Source organism: Pholcus phalangioides, unplaced genomic scaffold, assembly GCF_987345545.1.
Source record: "Pholcus phalangioides strain wild (caught in Gottingen) unplaced genomic scaffold, Ppha-v1.0 ptg000001l_1, whole genome shotgun sequence".
Lineage (NCBI taxonomy): Eukaryota > Metazoa > Arthropoda > Arachnida > Araneae > Pholcidae > Pholcus > Pholcus phalangioides.
Window position 1 is genome coordinate 22,753,131 of NW_028301594.1, and position 20,071 is coordinate 22,773,201.

A 20,071-nucleotide genomic window follows, 5' to 3' on the forward strand; every position below is an offset into this window, starting at 1 on the left:
GCAAGAAACTTGCAACCAAAATAGAATTGTAAGAGTAAATAAAAGATCTCACAGCAGATCTCATTAGTTTCAACTTCAATTTTGTACGTAAAGCAAACAATTATATTAAAGAACTAAAAATAAATAGAACACTAAATAATTCATCAAAAACAAGGCTTAAAAAACTGAAAAACAATTTAGGTGCAAGCCAAATATACCCTTTCAAAGAAAAAAGGTAAAAAAGAATGTTTCATTTGGTTTTTTTTTTAGGACGAACTTTTCCTGTGTTGGCAGACATGCTGCCATAATTTCCAAAAATTTTGTGTTGGCCTCAGGCTCTACAGTTCATATATAGAATATTTTAGGTGCCGATGCCAATTTCTTAGTCACCATGGTGACCTGTGGCCTGGAACTTGTCAAGCCCTGATCAAAAGATTGAACTAACCCAATCAAAACTAGGAAATTAAATCACTGTCAAATGATAGAATATAAAATTAAAAAATTGTACAGATGAATAGTATTTATATAGTTCATCAGCCTTTTTATTAATATATATACATATTTTTTTTTTTATCACAGTCACGTAATATATTCACGGGTAAATTAGAATGGAATCTAGAGTTTGAAGCTGAATCTCAACAGCTCCAAAAATATCATATAGCCAAAGGCTCAAATAAGAAAAACTTTAAAAGTTTTCAAAAAAGTTTCCTCCTAATCTATAAAATAAACATGAAATATTGACAGATGTACTCGTACAAGGCTCTTATATAAACCTTGTTTTTGCCACAAATACAATCTATGCCTATCATCAAAACAGCACTTATTATCAATGGCGGCCAAAGACAATACAAGGTAAAAAAGGTGTTTTTACTGGGTTTTTGACAATATGGGATAAAATAAAAGTGATTCAACGTTTAAAATTAAAATTTAAAAATAAAACCTGTCAAATGCAGAGCATATTGGTAATAGGGACTTTTAACATTGACACTGATAGTGGGTGGAAAAACTCTTACACAAAATATTAGAAATGATGTCAATTTTGAACCCCATTCAGTCAAATTTCTGTTTCTTCAGAAGCTTCATCAGATTCTGATGGGCCATGTATAGCCTGATACCATTGATTCGTCAAATCAGTCATCTGACTCTTACAGTCTTTCACTTCCTGCAAAAATTCATAAGCAGAGGAATGTTGATGCAAATTTTTTTGGTAAAATAGGCTCATGACATCTCATGAGTGAGAATGAAGAAAATATAAATTAATGAATAAAAATTTCTTATAGATAAAAAAATATTTTGGAAAAATATGGAATTTCAATACACTTGTGAATCCATGATTAAAATGAAAAATTAATTTAAAAAATCAGGAACTGCTGAGAATTTAATTTCTCAGCAAAAAAACATTTTTTCAACACAGAGAATTTAAAGAATTCTTATTAAAGGTATCCGACTATGTTTAAAATGCTATTTTGTAAAAAAACTTTTTAATTTTTATGAACGTCCCATTTCTTGTGATTCCAAAAACAGCCTTGTTTTGTTTACATAACACTTAAAACTGAAGTTAAATTTACTTTAGTTTTGCATTTTTACATAAAAGTAATCAGTGAATAAAAAGTGTTTAAGCACGTGTTATCAAGAATGCTATTTTTGAGATTATACTTGAATTTGAAACATGATTTTAAAAAATGTTTTGTACCAAAATCCAAGGTCTATCGCATATATTTGTCTAACTACAGTGTTTTATACAAGATATATAGGATGAAATTCCAAAAAATTCACTTGTGCATCAACAGACTTTTGGTGTAACCCATGAGCATACAATGCAATATTTTAAATTTTGGAATTAAACCTGCATCATCACTATAGATAATTGTTTAAAAAAAATTTTCATTCATAGAATTTTTTACAATCCTGTTTGAAATGTTACATGAAGTTTACTTAAAATTTGACATAAAAATAACTTCATACAAAATGACACCGGTAGTCCAAAATTGATTATGGTTTTCACCATTTTGACACTTTCTATCAAAAAACTATTATAGTTCACTCCACTACCATTTTATGGCAAAATGACAAGAAAGGCAGTCAAATACATTAATAGAAAAAATGAAAAATATTTATTATTTTGAAATTCAAATGATTAAATAATAATTTTGTTTCAATTGATGATTTAAAAACATGTCAGGAATGAATAAAATCACTTAAATTGAAAAAAAAACTTAGCCATTCTGATTTCCATTTAGTAATCAAATAACAAAATCTTAATCATTACACCTATTAATTGAAATGAAATTTCCAGGAGATGTTTCACCACAAAAAACTTCAAATGAACTTTAAGAAGCCTGCAAATAACAAACCTGGTGTGTGAATCTTCTGGTAAAAAAAGGTGTTAGATATTTCACATCCAACTTGATGAAGCCTTTAAGATTTGATTTGCTGAAGCTCACTTCATATTCTTCTTCTGTAAGTTCAGATAGATGCTCTGCATCAATTGTTTTTCCCTAGAAAAAAAATGGTAATATTAAATTAACCCAAACAAATAGAAAAGTAAATTAAACATTTATTAAAATATTGTGCATATACATAATGATCAAACATTTCACTGACGAATCAAAGCCGATAATAATGAAATGCAGTACAACCTTGATTTACCAGATCAATAATGATTAAAGGCATCTTAACAATCATTTTACTTTTTGAATAAAAATATGTTTAATGTTATAATTCATTAATTTACTCATCAAATAAGGGGGAAAAATCATTAGAAAGAGGTCTCACCATTTCTTTGGTTTTACTCAGGAACATCACTTTATCACGTTTTCCTTTCTTCTTTCTTGCAGTTTTTCCAGCTTTCAAATACTTTTATCATAGCGTAAGAAAAGAAATATAATGTGAATATGATAAAAGTTCATAAAAACATCTAGTTCTACTCAACCTTACACACACACACATTTTAAGCATTCTTCTGTGGAATTTCTAACGAATGGGTATTCTTCTGTGGAATTTCTAACGAATGGGTATGCTGGTACGTGGCATAAGCTGTGTTCTGAGTGTATGTGGGGCCCTAATGTTTTCAGAGTTACGTATGTCTCATTTTCAGGTGGTGCTGCCATCTGACTTCCATATTCTGAAGCGAAAACAGCTGATGCTTGCTCTTTTTTTTAGTACCACTTAACTACAGTACGAAGACTGTTTAGTTTAAGCTAATATAAATAATGAAATCTGTGTTTAGTGATTAAAAAAGGAAAAAAATGACTATAAAACATAAAGCTCTCAAGTTCAACAACTTGCAGCAAAATTCATGTTTCCTGTAGTAACTACTCATTATTATAGTCAAATCCTATTAAGACCAAGTCAAACAAAAAAGATCACAGATATTTTGCAACATACTAAATTTCATATGAACTGAAAGAACAGTGATTTTAATATAAAAATAGATTTGAAATAGAATATGTATCTAAATGATGTTCATGGTGTATAATTGGTTTTATATTTTAATGCTTATTAGCATTTATTATTATTAGTATTATTAGCTTATTAGCATTTACTATTATATATGCTCATTAGCATTTACTATTATATATGCTCATTAGCATTTACTATTATATATGCTCATTAGCATTTACTATTATATATGCTCATTAGCATTTACTATTATATATGCTCATTAGCATTTACTATTATATATGCTCATTAGCATTTACTATTATATATGCTCATTAGCATAATGCTTATAACACACTTTCATTATACGGAAGAAAAATCATGATCAAAATAAGATATACCCTGAGAAGCCAGAAAACCTGGAACAGACAAGCATATGCAAATAAGGAAAAATGGAAACAATCAATGTAACTTGATACGGTCAGCAGTGCCTGTATAATACAACACATAGGTGGGGGAGCTGTTAGGCCAGTTCCTGCTGCTACAATGGCAGGTTATCACAATATAAGTGACTTTTAACATGGCTTAGTAGCCTGCGCTTGTGAGATGAGTCACAGCATTTCTGAGGTAGAGATGAAATTAGGATTTTCTTGCATAACCATTACAAGAGTAAATCGTGAATATAAGAAATCAGGAAACACATCTAATATCCGACAAAGGTGCAGACAGAAAAAGACACAGAATAGACTGGACCATTAATGGCATATAAGAATTGTTTCATGAGATATATGTGCAACACTGTCTCAAATTGCTACAGATTTCAATGTTGGGGCATCAGCAAGTGTCAGTATGTGAACAGTACAACGTTCTTTCCTTATTATCGGCCTTCACAACCGAAGGCCATTTGATCAGTTTTTTTTTTTTTTTTTTGGGCATGTACAATAAAATATATATCACACTATTTTCATAACTTGAGAAATATATGCTTATAAACTTTCGCATTTATAAAGCAATGGATGATCTAATTGGATTGTACATATACAGGGTCTAAAGAAATCCTAGCCTCCTACAACTTGAAGAGCAATCCATACAGGGTACATTAGTAGTAAAAAGACCCAGTCAGATATAGTAAAAACAAGTGCCAATATAAGGAAGCTACAGAATGTAATTTGATAACACGTCAAAATATTGGGGGAGAAAACCAACAAACAAAGTTGTAAAGAATTGTCTAATTGCAAGACATTGACTTGAAGAAAGTCAAAGGTGGTACCAGTCACTAATAAGTCTCATACCCTGGGATTGCTTCAAGAGAGAAGCATTTTAAAATTGTGAAGAGATGAATTAAGATTCTGTCTAGTGGGAAGTTCATGGTTTACAAATTCATATTAAATAAAAATACATGTGGGAAAAATATTTAATTTATATCATACAAGTTTGTGTTATTTGTCACTGATTTGACTGCTTCTTGTTGCACTATGGTCATTGAATGACCAGTAGGAATGATTAGATCGGAACTTACACTTTGAACTGGTTACAAACTGCTTTTGCTTCCATGTCTCTCACATAATTTTAACCTCAGCTTGTAAAACCCATGGCTGGAATCTAATCATTTAGCTGAGAGGAGGTCGTGATTTGTGACCATGAATCAGCAATTCCATTTTGAACAAATTTCATACCCAATTGCTTCTCTAGGCTTTTTGTTTTTCTCTTGTCAGTCATTAAATTATACTTTTTTTAATTGGTTTGTAACACCATATGATCTACTGATCAATATTTACATTCAGTTAACAGTGAAAATATAAACTTTTTTTTTCATTTTAAAATCAAAAGAAAAATAGCGGGGAATGAGAATTAAAAGAATATCTGTTCCCAAGACACCTGAGATGAGTAATATAAGCTGACCTTCATAAGAGGCATACTGGAACCTCCAAGCACAAGTGTAGTGAAAAGCACAATTATAAGAGTTGTGGTGACAATAACATGCCTTTTCTCCTCTTCAAACTCAAGATGTAAAGCCAGTGCATATGCTATGGCTCCTCTCAGACCTGCGATAGAAAGAGAAAAAAAATGACAAGTTTTAGAATACTTTTGCTTGTATGAAGAATTTCATAAGATGTGCAAAATTAACACATCAACGTATAGTCTATAAGTATATAACAGCATATCAGGCAAGTAGTAATCAAACACTAGCATAAACAACAACTGTTAGACAAAAACAAAACTGTGATTAAAAAGTTAATAAAATTATAAGTACACAGTGTGCAGCCAATAAAAAAAGTCTCAGCATGCTGTCTGGTGTCCCCACTATGCAAACCTCAGAAGGCAATGTTATGATTAATAAAGACTGTTTTGGTTAGTCTAAACTCAAAGTCAGAAATATGCAGCAACAAAATCATGTAAATTAAGTGTCACAGCATATTTGATGACTGGCCCTATCCCTTAATGAAGCAAATAACATATTAAAAGTGAATAATTCGAAATAGATTTTTTTTATTGATCTCGAACAACTTTGAAATATATTGAGAATTCACTGCTTTCTAGTTTTTAAAACAACATGAACATGAAAAATGGCACATATATAGCAACAGTTAATTATATGCTTATGCAAGAGAAAAAAATCAACCATTGAAACTAAATGTCAAAAATAATTATAACATACCACTAAACCACATGATGAACATCATCTTCCTTGTTATTTTATGCTCTCGGAAATAATTAACTACATAACTTAAAGGATATATATTCAACCCTCGTCCTATCAGGCACAGAACCTGCAAAAAGAAAAATTATATTTGAAAAAAAAATTTACAATGGAAATCATACAATTTTTATACTATATTACCCAGAACAAAGAAAAATTCTTTGTTTGGTTTTTTTTCCTTTAAAAAATTTTTACATTAAATTTCAAGGCTAATATTTAATATTAATTAATAATTAATATTCACCTCCAGTATCAATTGATAAATAAGGAAAATAAAAAAAAATATTCCAATTGATATAGGAAGTATATCAAATTATCAATCAAAATAATATTTCATTGAGACAAAACAAAGATATAAGTGAGTGAACACTTACTATGCTCCAAATCACAAGTGGTAGTTTTATAATCATTTTAAAACTGAATATGGCTAACCCAAGATAAGCAAACACACAAGTTTCTGAAAAAGAAAAGAACATTTTTGTGGAAGCAGAAATACAGTTAAAAATGAATGTTTTACAAATTTTTAAATACTCTTTTTATATTTAAATCAGAACATAATTACACTTTTTTGAAAACTTAAAACGTATTATATAAATGTGTAACAAACCCGCAAAGAAAGCCAATGTTCTCAGAGTTTGCTGCATAGTAATTTGTGTGACTGGCGATAAATTGAAATGAGTGTAGTGTGACATCACTATGCCATTGAACAGTATAGACATTATACCTGAAATTAACATATAACACATTTTTTATGATGCGATCGATAGCACAGAAAATCAACACTACAAAATGAGCAATTTGACTTCAAGAACTGCATTCAAATAAACATAAAAAGCTTGGTGAAAATCGGAAGAAAGCCCAATTCATTAAAAACATGGGCGGAGATACGGGGGGCGTGGCCCCCCCCCCTCCAGAGTCAAAGGTGGAGTCGACTGATCTAATGTATATATGAATTGGCATCATCATCATCGTGCCCCCCCCCCAGACTTCCAAGTCAATCTCCGCCTATGATTAAAAAAGATATGATATTTCGAAGAGGTTTATTGATTTCTGCTGTGTCACTTAAAGGGTTAAAAAACTTAACAAAATAAACATTGCTGCGCCTAATTTTTCTGGGAATCTTAATGATGTACTGGATGAAATAGCAATAAAATTGCATAGTAAAACATTGAATTACAAGTAACTTGGTTCAGGAGTGTTTTACAATATGAAACTTTTAAACCAATTTTGACTTGATAAACTAGCAATACATAGCAATAGCTATTGTATAGTAATGTGTGTGTCCCTGAGACATTACTAGATTTTTTTTTAGTCATAGAATGATTTTTATAATCAATTTTAAAATCTCATTTTTTTCAGTCAAGTCCTCATTATAAATCTTTCACTTACCAGACAAATGTAAACCTTCTGCTAAGCCATATGGTGCATAGGAGAATACAAGAAGTATAGCGAATTCCAAGGAAGGATTTTTCCTGAGATCAACATACTTTAAGAGGTGTAGCATTAAGGCATATAAATATATATTAAATTATTTTTATTTATATAAAAAATGAATATAAAAAGGCCTTTGAGCTTGTAATTAATTTCTCTAAGACAGGGCTTGATAAATCCCAGGTGCAAAGTCACCATGGCAACTTGAAAATCAGTATTGGTGTCTAAAATTTTCTACATGTGATTGCTAAATCAGAGTGTAAGGATAACACAAAAATTTCTGATCGCATAATAATGTGTCTTTCACCATAAAAGTATCATGAAGAAGGAAAATTTGAAAAAAAAATTTAGGACCGGTTTTTCTTGGAAAAAATAAATTAGGTTAGCACCTAAATTTTTATTTGATTTGTCAAGCCCTGCTTTATTTGCAATAGCTAAATTAGTGTCTACAGACAACACAGAATTTTTTTAAATTTCATGACAGGGTGCCTTCCAACATGGAAAAGAGTCGAGTCACAGAAAAGTAGGAAAAAACATTATTTAGGACCGCGTTTCTTGAGCAAGAAATTTTTCTCGGCTACAGAAAAATTTGGCCGTGTTCTTAAATATTTTTTCGATTTGTCAAGCCCTGTTCTAAGACAGACATTGTAGCATCAATTAATATATAAAAGATACATCAGAGTATTAAGAAAAAATCAAAATTTCAAAGGATATCAATGCAGCTATGAGGCCAAAAGCAACACCAATTGCAGCAGATGCGAAAAACATCAAGAAAAACTGACCAATGCCATGCAACATGGCTTCCCCAGCAGTATTATGGGCCATGTCTGGTGAAGACGCTTGTATTATGGTACTAAATACAAAGAAAAGGGAAAAATGTTTGACTGAAAACCGCTTCCACTTATGCCATAAAAATAACAATGAAGTAATGAACAATAACAATAAAAAATAACAAAAGGCGACGAAGTAAGGGAAAGTTCTTACGTGACCAAGACAATAGAAACAGCATCATTTAAAATGCTTTCGCCAAACACCAACATGTTCAGCACAGGCTCTACATCCAGAGCATGAAAGATAGCGATAGTTGCAACTGGATCAACTGCTGATACAAGAGAACCAAAAGCAAAACTCTCAGTGAAATTCAATTTGTATGCTACGTCGGCCTGAAAAAGAAAATATTACTAGAGCTGATTCATAAAAGCATTCAATGATAAAAATATGAACTCATTAAAACAATAATTATATAAACGTTTCAAGACATTCATAGTATTTAATTAAATATAACAGGATGCTTCAGACCAAATTTCATCAAAAAAAACCATTGGAGATGGGGATCCCAAGTATGGAACATTGCAAATTGTTGGTTAAATCACTAAAAAATTGCCAATAGCAGAAAATAAAAGGTTACTGCTACCCAAAGAATATGCCAACAACTGTGATGTACACTGCAGAATAATCCCCGGAAAAAATTTTAAGAAAAGTGCAGAAACTGCATTATGGAGATATTTAACACTGCTACATCACACATGCACCTCGTCTATGTTTCTCTGTGGAACCTCTTACAAATTGGTACATGTTTCGAACCTAATGTGAAGTTTGTTTTTGTGTAGTACTTGTAGTTCTGCCATCTGTTATCTATTTTTGCAAACTATGAGTGGAGTGAGGGAATGTTTACCGCAGCACATTTCTAGTGAGTCTAGGGCTCATTGCAGAACAGTGCAAAACATTCTGCTTTGGGGCTACTGCTAATCGTAGTGAAATAAAATATATTAAACCAAAAAAAAAAACTTTAAACATGACAAACATTCATGATGAATATTTATAGTCATAATCACCATGATATAATTTACAAGTTATTAATAATATTTTATTCACCATTTCAGTAACAATTACAAATTCAAGCATGCTCTAAGGGGAAAAAAATAGGGCATTTTTCGAGGAAAGTCAGGACCCCAAAAGAAAAATGTTTTGCCTCTTTCAGCAATGAGCCGTCAGTTGACCAAAAATGCTCTGCAATGAAAATTCTTATCAGTATTTTCTACAAAGAAGAGAGTTCTTTTTCTCCTTTTTTTAAGATTCCTTTCAAGATGGTTCTGCAATGTACATAGCAGTTTTTGGTATGTTCTGCTTTGAAGGTGAGGACACTCACTCTTATCAGAAACACAGGAAAATGGATCATACAGTTAATCTGATAAGTCATAAATAAAGTGACTTATCCCTATGAAAATATAAATATATTTGACCAGTTTTGATATACCACAGTGATTTTCTACACACGAGAGCTAATTAGACTGGAACATAGTTTTTTGCAGATTCTGAATTGCAGCAGGTTGTCTTCATATATATATATTCTCAGCCAATCTAAATCCACCATTACAAGTACCATAGATAAGAGAAGTTCTGTGGAACTTTTCCAAGACTTAAGAGACATATTTTTGAAACAGGACATAAGTTTCTCAAAATAGCTCTTTGGAAACCTTTGTGGCCTGGTAGACACACTTTGAGAAAAGCTTCTTGGTTCTGCTCACCCATAATTCATAGAGAATTTCTACAGAGATATAGAATCGTACATTTATTTCATATGCAGCAAACATTCAACCAAAAAACAAGTTGAGGAATAACACAAAGTAAAAAAAAATTGTAGAGAATTATTGTAAAATTTTCACAAATTATTTATGTTTTAAAACACGAATCAGTTTGACTTAAAGATCAGCAAAGTAAAAAATTTAATTCCAATGTTTTGCAGCTAATTTTCCACAATTCAACACATTCCAGTTACTTAATGGGTGCCAAAAAAATGGGTCAAAAGACAAAAATAATGTGAAACAAAGCACTGAAATGCAGACCACGGATCCCTTTTGAGATGACCTAAAGTCTTCATTGCTCAGACCACCATTAGTGCAGAAAGATTCAATTTTAACCCAAGCGTTAAAGTGTATGGTCATTTTATGCTTGGCAAAATGGAAAAGAATATTTGGGGTCAGTGTGAGTGCAATTCCTGTTCAGTGTTAAGGGCTCAATTATTACTTGTTTTTATATTATTTTTACCTTTGACAATTGCACTCATTAAGATCAAAACACATTCTGCTTTGGTACTTGTAAATTTGCTTTCAAAGCTATCTTTGTTTTCATTTTGATTCATCTGCAATTGAGAAGTTCAAAATTTGTATAGTGAAAACACTAGATAAGGCTAATGCTCTAAATTTCAATTTTAAACACTGACAAACACCAAAATGGTCTCATATCACTGAAAATACTATTGGCATCATAATGTAATGATGCATTTACAAAAAAAACCAAAAATTTAAAACATCCTTACCATACCCAGCAAGTAAACTCCACCACCTATTATGAATGCCGAAATAGCAGTTCCAAAGATAGCAAAGACCAGAATGGAGCCAATATTTTGGAAAAAGTTACCCTAAAAAAAAACAAGAATGAAAAATTAAATTGTGATTTAAAAATAATTAAACAGCATGAATTGTATCTGTTAACGGGAGGTGTCCATTAATGGGGTGTGTTATTTGTTACACCTTGGGTTCAACTTGGCATCAAACCCTGATCTCTGACAAGCCCCCACTATCATTTTCTTAGAAAGAAAAAAAATATATATAACACTTAAAAGACACCTCATATCAGAGAATAATTTGACTTTTAATGTTAAAAACACTGCAATGGAGTATGAAACTAGTTGGAATATCTTTATGCATCAATTTCTAAAACACATGGCAGTTTTCACACTTGACTCAAGATTCTAAAACCATTTCCAAAATTTAAATAGACTTATTTTAGAAATAGTAAATTCACACATTTGTTCAAACATTGCCATATACAAAAATTACAACTAGCTTCAGATATATATGCTGTTTTATATAAACACAAATATAAGGCTAAACAACATAAAATAATAGTACCTTATGCAAGTTGTACCCAGATTCATACATTATAGGAGGTAACAGCACCAAAAAGAATGTTGTTGGATTAAAGGCTTCTTCTTTCTGTGAATTCATGAAAAATAAAAATATATTACAATTCAAAAAAAAATAAAAATAATATTCATACAGATATGCAGGATGATTACTTAATTCCCCTTCCCATATTTTACTGGCGAACAGCATAAATCAGGGAAAAAAATGTTGTCCATTAATTTTTGAGGTTCTTTCCCAACTTTCCTCCAATTTTGGAATTCAACTATCTTAGCAAATAGTGCATTTAGAAACAAGGAATTCCCCTTCCCCCCCCCCCTCGGCCTCAGATAGACAGGGCAACAACCTTCTAATTGGGTTTTCGAGGATAGGGTGTCTGTATAAGAAAAGTAATTTTTTTATTTTCATAACTATACAACCCTTGTATCATAAAACATGAATGACATATCTGAATTCTACACATTATTAAAATAATTCTTCTAATTGGAAGTATGCCTCTAGGATCAACAGTTCACCAGTAAAATGTGACAAGGAGAATTAAGTAATCACCCTGCATACACAGCATACAAAAAATTCAGTTGATTTGATGTAGCTTTTCAAACCCAGAATCAGCTCCCCTGTTATCACTACATGTCACATTTTATTGCACAATAAAATAATTAAAAATAACTTTTGCGTAAATGTAATTTCCATCATTTATGGCTTTATTCATTTCATTTATTGACAAAAAAGTTCTGTAATGTTCAGATTATCTGAGGAATGTCCAGTCCAAAACAGCTCGGATAATCTGGATCGTACTGTATGACGTACAGTACAACCTATCTTAAAGTCTAGCAAAAAATAAAAATAAACTTGAAATAAATGAATTTTTTTTAGGTACAGAGGCTCACATTAGATGGAAATGGAATATATTTTAAAAATATAGATTAAAAAGTAAAAAAAAAGAAAACGAAAAAAAAGGTATTTGGAATATTAAAAACTTGATAAAGCATTTCAGATTAATAAAATAAAATAAGTACTTTTGCAATCAACAAAAAGTGAAAATTCCTCACCTGCCAATTTCCTAAATTTCGGTTCGAAATCAAACTGAGAATTAATCCAATCAATGCCCCTGCAAAAAATTAATTGCATGCTTTCACTTACAAAAATAAACATCAATTACGTTGTTTGAAAATAAATAGTCAAATCCCATCATAGATAATGTAGTTGTTATCATTGCTACATAGCAACTTTTTAGTCATTCCTGGGAACAAAGGAAAAACCTAGAGAGCACATGGTGCCTGTGAGGACACGGGTCCACAGGTTGAGAAACGCTGGATCAAAAATTACTGATAATTTCATAATAATAAAAATTACTCTAATATTTTATTTTTTTTTTGAAAAAAGTGACAATTTTTCTATTTTTTGGTAATTTATATTGAATAATACTCAATAGTAAAATAAAATTTCTCACAAACTGAATTTAATTTTTTTTTTTTTTAGAAATAATACAATGGAAAATTGTTTTTTTTTTTTTTTAGCATTTCAAAATAAGGGCAAATCAGTTGTAAAAAAAGAACAAATGACAGAAACAAAGATCTGTTACTAGTTTCACAAACATAGTTTATAATTTTATCTTTTGGCGTTAAGCAGTCTAATCACTAAGAGGACTTCTCAGATGGTATGAATCAGGGCTGGACACTAAATAATTGATGCCAGAATCAATATATGTTATCACTGGATTTATTTCAAAAATTTAAAAAAATATATGTATATTTTTTAAATATAACTTTAACTATTAATTATATAACCCTAATTAAATATAATTTTTTTAACAAAAAAATCTAAAATAATTGAAATTTTAAAAAGAAAAATTTTGAGAGAAACACAAAAATTTTTAAATAATGGTTTGAAAGAAAATGTTGATTTTTAAAATACATATATGCTCATGTCTGGCATTATGCCAGTCAAAATTTTCACATGTCTCGTGCGCGTTAGGGAATAGATTTATCCAGCCCTGGTAGGAATATTCATTTTTTCATTTATCATTATTCTTTGTCATCACACAAAAATGAACAATGCTGTTTCAACACAATGTTGAAAATAATGCATTTGCATGCTTAAAGAACCAGTTAAAGTTACCATAAGTCTGTGACTTATTCAAATTTGCATTCTTTTTTTTACATTCAAATCATTTACTTTTGAAATGTTGCTCAAATAAAAAACAAATCACACCTTTATAAAGCTATAAGAGATGAAAAAACTTCCAAAACCATATTTGAAAAAAAAAAAATGTTATAAAGACAATCAATCTCAGACTAGAAATTACTAGCTGCAAAAGATTTTAAAAGAAACAAATAGACTCTTATCGATGTTTGGCTATTGCACATCCTTTTCCATAAAACAATTCCCCCTCTCCGCACTTCGGATTGACAAAGAAAAAATATTTTGCTTTGTTTAAAATGGTGGGGAAATGATTTGGCACATCATTTATGCACACGTTTAAGAACTGCTATTTGATTTAAGCATGTTAATAAGCACAACTTTAGCACAAAGGTAGAAAATGCTGACTGCTCTTACCGAGGAACACAACTGCTACACTTTCAGGTAGATACTGCACTTTAAACTGAATCATGAAGTGGATGAGTAGAATGCAGAGTGCTGTAGAAAATTAAGTGATATACATTCAAGAAAATAAAATACTAAAAGCATGTTTAAAAAGGTGAAAAATTATTGTTATATGCTAAACATATATGCTGTACAAGATGAAACATTGAATGATACATAATTTAACATTCTAAATATCAAAGTATGAGGTTTACAAATAGCAACAGTAAGAATATTGCTGTTCTCACATCAACAGAAACAAATTTGTACCAAAAAAAAACAAATGCAGTGATATGTCAGCTTACAAATTTCTTGGCTAACAACAATTTTTTTTTTCCACGATATTTCACCGTCGGGTAGGATTAACAATGAATATGGATTCAGCAAACTAATATTTTAGTTAACATAGACGCACTCATTCACATAGCACAGCAGCATTGTGAGCTGAATTTTCTCACAATAATCATCAGAATTACTGTTTCAAGCCCAATAATTATGTCTGCTTCAGAATCACTCTTCATAGCATATATACCTCTATTTCTCTTCCAAAAAAATTTAGAGCCATTTCATGTAAAATGATTAAGCTGAGAGAAAAATTCATTTAACCCTTCAAGTAGCACATCAGACATCACTAAACCTTCTTCAAAATGTCATATCTTTTTTAACGAAGTAGGCTTTCTTCCGATTTTCAGCAGATGCAAACTAGGAGAAAGTTTTCCATTCAGAAATCAACTTTCAAAAAAGATCTGGGCTTGTCAATGTTAAAATAACGGGCAAGATATCTTAACACAACCGCTTAAAGGATTAAAAAAGAGCTCAGATGAATGTTTTTATTGCGCATATTCTTCTTGTACAAAACCATCATACCGAACAGTCTGGACATTCTAGGAAATTATCTTTCCTATCCGCACGTGTTTATGCAACACAGAAATGAGTCGGCCACATCACATAAGAATACACTTATGAACCCAACTGAGTTGTGAACATGGTGTAAAATAAAAAGATCTTCAGAATCTTCACCTGCCTGTAAAGTGTCCTCAATTCAATTTAGAAGCTGTTCATTTCAGCCTTTGGTCAGTTTTCTTTTTTACCCCAGTGTTTCTAAAAGTTTCTTTTTAGTGTTTTATGAAATTTATCTTCACGTTTTGGACCGTACCTGAAACGAATTAAACTATTTCCCATAGAAATCTATGGGAAAATCATGTTTAAGCTTACAAATGTGATTCCCGAACGAATTATCTTTATTAACCTAGGTATGACTATATGGCAGGGCAACTTTCAGAGACGGCAGGCCCAATTGGAACTTGCCACCAACTCATGTAATTTAGTGACATCTTAATAGAAGGGGTAAGGGGCTCCAAGTTAAACAAGAATAAAAATAATTGAGGACTTCATTTATTCTGGAATTATTTCTTTTATTAATTATCCATTTTGATTAGTTTTTAAACCATTTTTTTAACGTTTTTTCAATATTCCACAGAAAATTTCAGACTTTTTTGTCAATAATGGAATAATAATAATTTGTTTGTAATGGAATTCAATTGTGCAACCCCACATATAAGTACATGTACATGACATAAATTCTGTTTAAAAATTGGGAGGGTGAGATCAAATGAAACCTTGCAAACTCGACACCCGTTTAAGTCAACATGCTCATAGATACTTTTGGGGTGTCGAGAGTTATCAAGGTTTAACCATATTTCATATACTTAGTTCTGCTAATTTGGATGTTTTCAAAAAATTGAAAGATAAAATTTAAATAAATAATTCCGTAATAAGTTTCTGTAATTTTTTAATTTGCATGAGGTACGCAGTGAAAGCAATCAACTTACCTATTACAGTAAGAACAAAAAAGATGGCCATGCTGGAATGATGCTCTTCTTCAGCTGCACCTTTATGAGGTAAAATGGCATCCGTTGGAGCTGCCGTGGTAGACGAAGAAACAAGGGTCTCATTTGTTGCATCCGTCTCATTGCTACCAATAACGCTGATAATGATGACAGGAGAAAGATGTTAATAGTTTCTCCCGAGAGAAAAAAAAAGGTTAAACTATTTGGAAATACTTTTATCATTTCCAACCACTTCTACAATAAATATTAGTCAAACCACAATTTAATTAATAAGAAATAGTTAAGACAAAACCAGGTTTTAATTGTTACATAAGGGTAAAGATCATGCGTGAATACAATAAATGAAGGGCACTTCAACACATCAAAAAAAAAATTTAAGTGCAGGGCAAATATCTTAGAAACCAGAATGATTTTAATTGCAAGAAAAATGTCCTGAAATAATTTTTTCAACTTTTCCGGAACTTTATATCCTTTTCCTATGGTAGAATACACACTATCATGAAATCAGAAAATTTTGTGTCATAGACAGCAATTTAGCATTCACATACAGAAATTTTTAGGCAATAATTCGAATTTTAGAGTCACCATGGCAATCTATCGCCTGGAATTTGTCAAGCCTTGATAAAGGGACTTGAAAATATTTGTTAAATCGAGAAAAAATATAAATCATGGTTTTAACATATGTGATCTCAAGTACCTGCTTGTCACATTTTGTGACCCTGGTGTTGTTGAGGAAGCTACTGAACTTGTTGATAGCGAAGCTGCTGCTCTCGTTTCTCTTTTGAGGACAGTGCATTCCGAACTTGAACATGAATTAGTCTAAAAATAAAAATTACTTGTTAGAAATAGTTTTCTCTTCTCACCTGCCCATGATGTAAAATTATGATAAACAATGGATAAAAGAGGAACATTATAAAAATGAAACACTTGAATTTATGAAAAATAAACAAACTTTCATTGATATACTCAAAAGAATTTTTACATTACTTAATCACACCAATAAGACTCATACAGTCAGACCTTGGTATTATTCCTCTCACATTTAATGTCAGCCTGCCTTAAACGTCCTTGCAAGCCTAATTAGCAACTTTGGCTTGCTCTGTATTAAGTCGCCCTGATTATGACATTTTGATTAAGTCTGCAGCGGTGACCTTACACCCCGCTTATACCTTATACACACACACCATTACCATGCCTCAGTATCTCACTGAAATGGGAAGAGGCGTGTGTTTCATCTTCAAAGGTGACCTTATGCCAAGGTCTGTGCTTAATTCTACTATAAGCTAATGCTAATCAGCGTCTTATAGTGCCCTTTCTGAGGCAAATGTCAGTTATTGTAGATTAAGAGTCGATCTCCCATTTGAAAAAGTCTGTCCGAAGAGAGCAAGCAGACCTTCAACATGATACTTACGGAACATGAAAATTCAAGCATTTGCCATCTTTACTTAAAAATATAGAAGACAGAGGGAAGACCCACCAGTAAGAATACGAAAAAAAAACATGATTCTGATGACATAAATATTTTAGGGGCTACACTTACACTAGGAGCAAACATTCCAGCTGGTACTGGTTTGTTAGAAATTCCGTAGAGGAATGTGTGTGAGATGCATTTATGGTTAAGTAGCAGTCATCAGGGATCCCCATTTTGCTTTATTTCCCAATAGTATGTTGCTTACCTAACACGTATAGTAACTTTTCAAATGATTTTCAAGTGACCTTGAATTCAGTGCCTAAATATGAGAGATAGGATGATAAGTAATAAACACCAAACCCACTAATATTCATTGTAGAATATGTGATTGTAAAAGCCATGAGGAGGAAAGAAGGGTGGCTGTAAAGGTTTTCAGGATGGCATTTATCTGAGATTATTACATCAAATGATCAAATTTCCATTTACCAATGTTAATATAGGTAGTGCAATGAGGTAAGGTAGTTATTGGCATATGTGCTCATAAACAAGCACAAGGTTTTCAAGCACATCTGTCGCTGCACTGAACACAGGTTAACAATCCTCCACAACAATCCCTCCACCAGCACAGAGATGCATAGCAAATGCAATGACAAATATTAGTGAGTTGTGTGTTTACTATGATATACTATTACTCTATACTAGGAATCTTCAACACGTTGCTCCCTGAAGTAGTCAGAGTGCTCAATGCTCATGTCTGATTTCATAGAAATGTTTGATTACTCACCCCTGATTTGACATCAGGCTGCAGCTCATTTGGTGTTGAATGAGAAGATGTACTACGCAACAGAACTATTAGACAAACGATGCCCTGTGGAAGAAAAGCATGAAACAGACTTTAAACGTAAAAATAATAAAAAACCAAACAAATTCAAAAGAAAAAATTTTTTTATGCTAGATATTTCTCTGAATATTTTGAATAAAATAACAAATTCAAAAAAATATATATTCATCCCTCGGAAGGGTCTTGTGATCATTTCCACACAGTGTGGAACACGCATCGTCATGCAAGTGTGGATCCAGAGTGGAAATCAATTGACCCGTCCAAAAGCTAGACAACGTCGGAAAAATTGGTATAAGCTTCAAATGGATTTTTACTACCTATCTCAGAAGACCCTGTAAATCAAGATTGGGGGCAAGATCCATAGCTCAAGACTACCTGGATGTAAATGGATTTGTAGGACCCACATCTTGTAAGCCCCTATAAATCAAGTTTGGGTCATTACCCACAGATCAAGAATCCCTAGCTATAAATGGAATGGTACGACTCGGAAGCCCCTACGAACACGGCTGCAACTGGATGCTTGGTCAACTGGAGCAAGCTCGAATTATGGTACCCCCTTCTTTTGTTGAGTGAGAGGTTAAAACATAGATAGAGATAGACTTGAAAGGTTGGGGGGAACATGGTGATGGTACCACTTCATATATATGCATTAGATCCGTCGGCTCACCAGTGATGTCGCCCCCCCCCCCTCCCCATATCTTCACTCGTGAGTTATAAGGTGAAATTTGCACCTTCCCCCCACCCCGTTGCTGCCTGCAAATCAAGTTTGGGTTATTACCTATAGTTCAAGAATCCGACATGTAAGCGGATTTGTATGACCCCTCTCAGAAACCCTGCAAATCAAGTTTAGGTCGTGACCCATAGGTTGAGCCGCCCCCCCCCCCCCCCCCGTCACTGTGGTTATAGTGACGAACTCACATCTCAAGGATCCGAAATCGAACCCCACCATCACCACAGCGGTGGTGGGCTGAAGTTGGTTTTCTGTGGTTCCCAACCTTCCAGGCGGGAATGCGAGCCGATCTCCCTGTTACAAAGTCTCGCCACTGAGAGCAACAGGCCTACAACTACAAAATTATTTCGTCATTACACTTAAGTCATAGTGGGAAGAACTGGTGGCAGATGATAGCACTACAGATAACAAGCATTACACAGAAACTAACTTCACGTTGGGTTCAGAACACATGCACACACATTCCAACATGTACCAATTCGTTAGAAGTTCCGCGGAGGAATATGGACGAGGTGCATGTGTGATTTAGTAGTAGGTTAAGAACATTACGAAACTCGTAAGCAAAGCATTGCATTAGTAAGATTATGAAATATCCTATTCAGAAAAAAACTTATTTAAAGAAACTGTCAATATCTAGTCATTAAAATTATTTTAATTACAAAGTTACTTATTCACATAACGGAATGGCTTCCATATAAATTCTCGCCCCTAAGTTAAAAGGGGAAACCCCCAACATATGGGAGTCATTCCTCACTGAATTTTCATGTACTGTATTCAAGTGACTCACCAATATTGGGGGCTGGGCGACCCAATTTCACAAAGAAGAAAAAACATTTACTTACAATTAAAATCTTCATGTCCTACGACCAGTTCAAATGCAAAACATCGAATTTCTTTGAAGTCTTTTCTTATCTGAAAAAGGAAGAAGAAAGACAAATGTGCCTACTTGAAATAAGGCATGTCAACAAATTTCCATGCAAAACAAACGCATAAAGTGCGCTGTGAATCGGTTCAAGTAATTGGAGTAACGGAGTTGCCCACGATCTGCAACGAAAAATCTGGAAATTCCTGGAAATTTGCTGTTTGTTTCTTAAACGTGAAATTGTGTTTGGGACTAGAATTCAAAACGAATGGAAGATTTGTTTTGAGAGAGTACACAATATTTATTTACGTACTTATTTTTCGAAAGCATCAGTGATTACTTTTCGTAAGGACTTGCCAGCCGGAATTCAGAC

At 32.4% G+C, this 20,071-nt stretch overlaps 1 protein-coding gene across 1 annotated transcript; it reads right to left on the minus strand.

Moving 5' to 3' along the window:
- Nucleotides 1-248: 248 nt before the first annotated feature.
- Nucleotides 249-19,839, minus strand: Nhe1 (Na[+]/H[+] hydrogen exchanger 1). The gene is made up of 18 exons (XM_089232195.1): nt 19,679-19,839; nt 18,050-18,133; nt 16,552-16,673; nt 15,837-15,991; nt 13,978-14,058; nt 12,471-12,529; nt 11,407-11,490; nt 10,812-10,913; nt 8,477-8,655; nt 8,207-8,345; nt 7,451-7,556; nt 6,669-6,785; nt 6,436-6,518; nt 6,020-6,131; nt 5,263-5,405; nt 2,755-2,835; nt 2,334-2,477; nt 249-1,141 (listed from the first exon to the last, which is right to left on the minus strand). Exons 1-18 carry the CDS (start codon nt 19,691-19,693, stop codon nt 1,034-1,036), a joined length of 1,914 nt encoding a protein of 637 aa, XP_089088321.1. The 5' UTR covers nt 19,694-19,839; the 3' UTR covers nt 249-1,033.
- Nucleotides 19,840-20,071: the final 232 nt, after the last annotated feature.

What these genes read in the sequence shown, in the direction of transcription:
- Nhe1 (XM_089232195.1), bottom strand. An exon ending in AGCCTGATGTCAAATCAGGG is followed by an intron (nt 16,674 to 18,049) that starts GTGAGTAATCAA and finishes TTTTATTTTTAG; the next exon opens with ACTAATTCATGTTCAAGTTC. An exon ending in TGAGTAAAACCAAAGAAATG is followed by an intron (nt 2,478 to 2,754) that starts GTGAGACCTCTT and finishes TTTTTTTTCTAG; the next exon opens with GGAAAAACAATTGATGCAGA.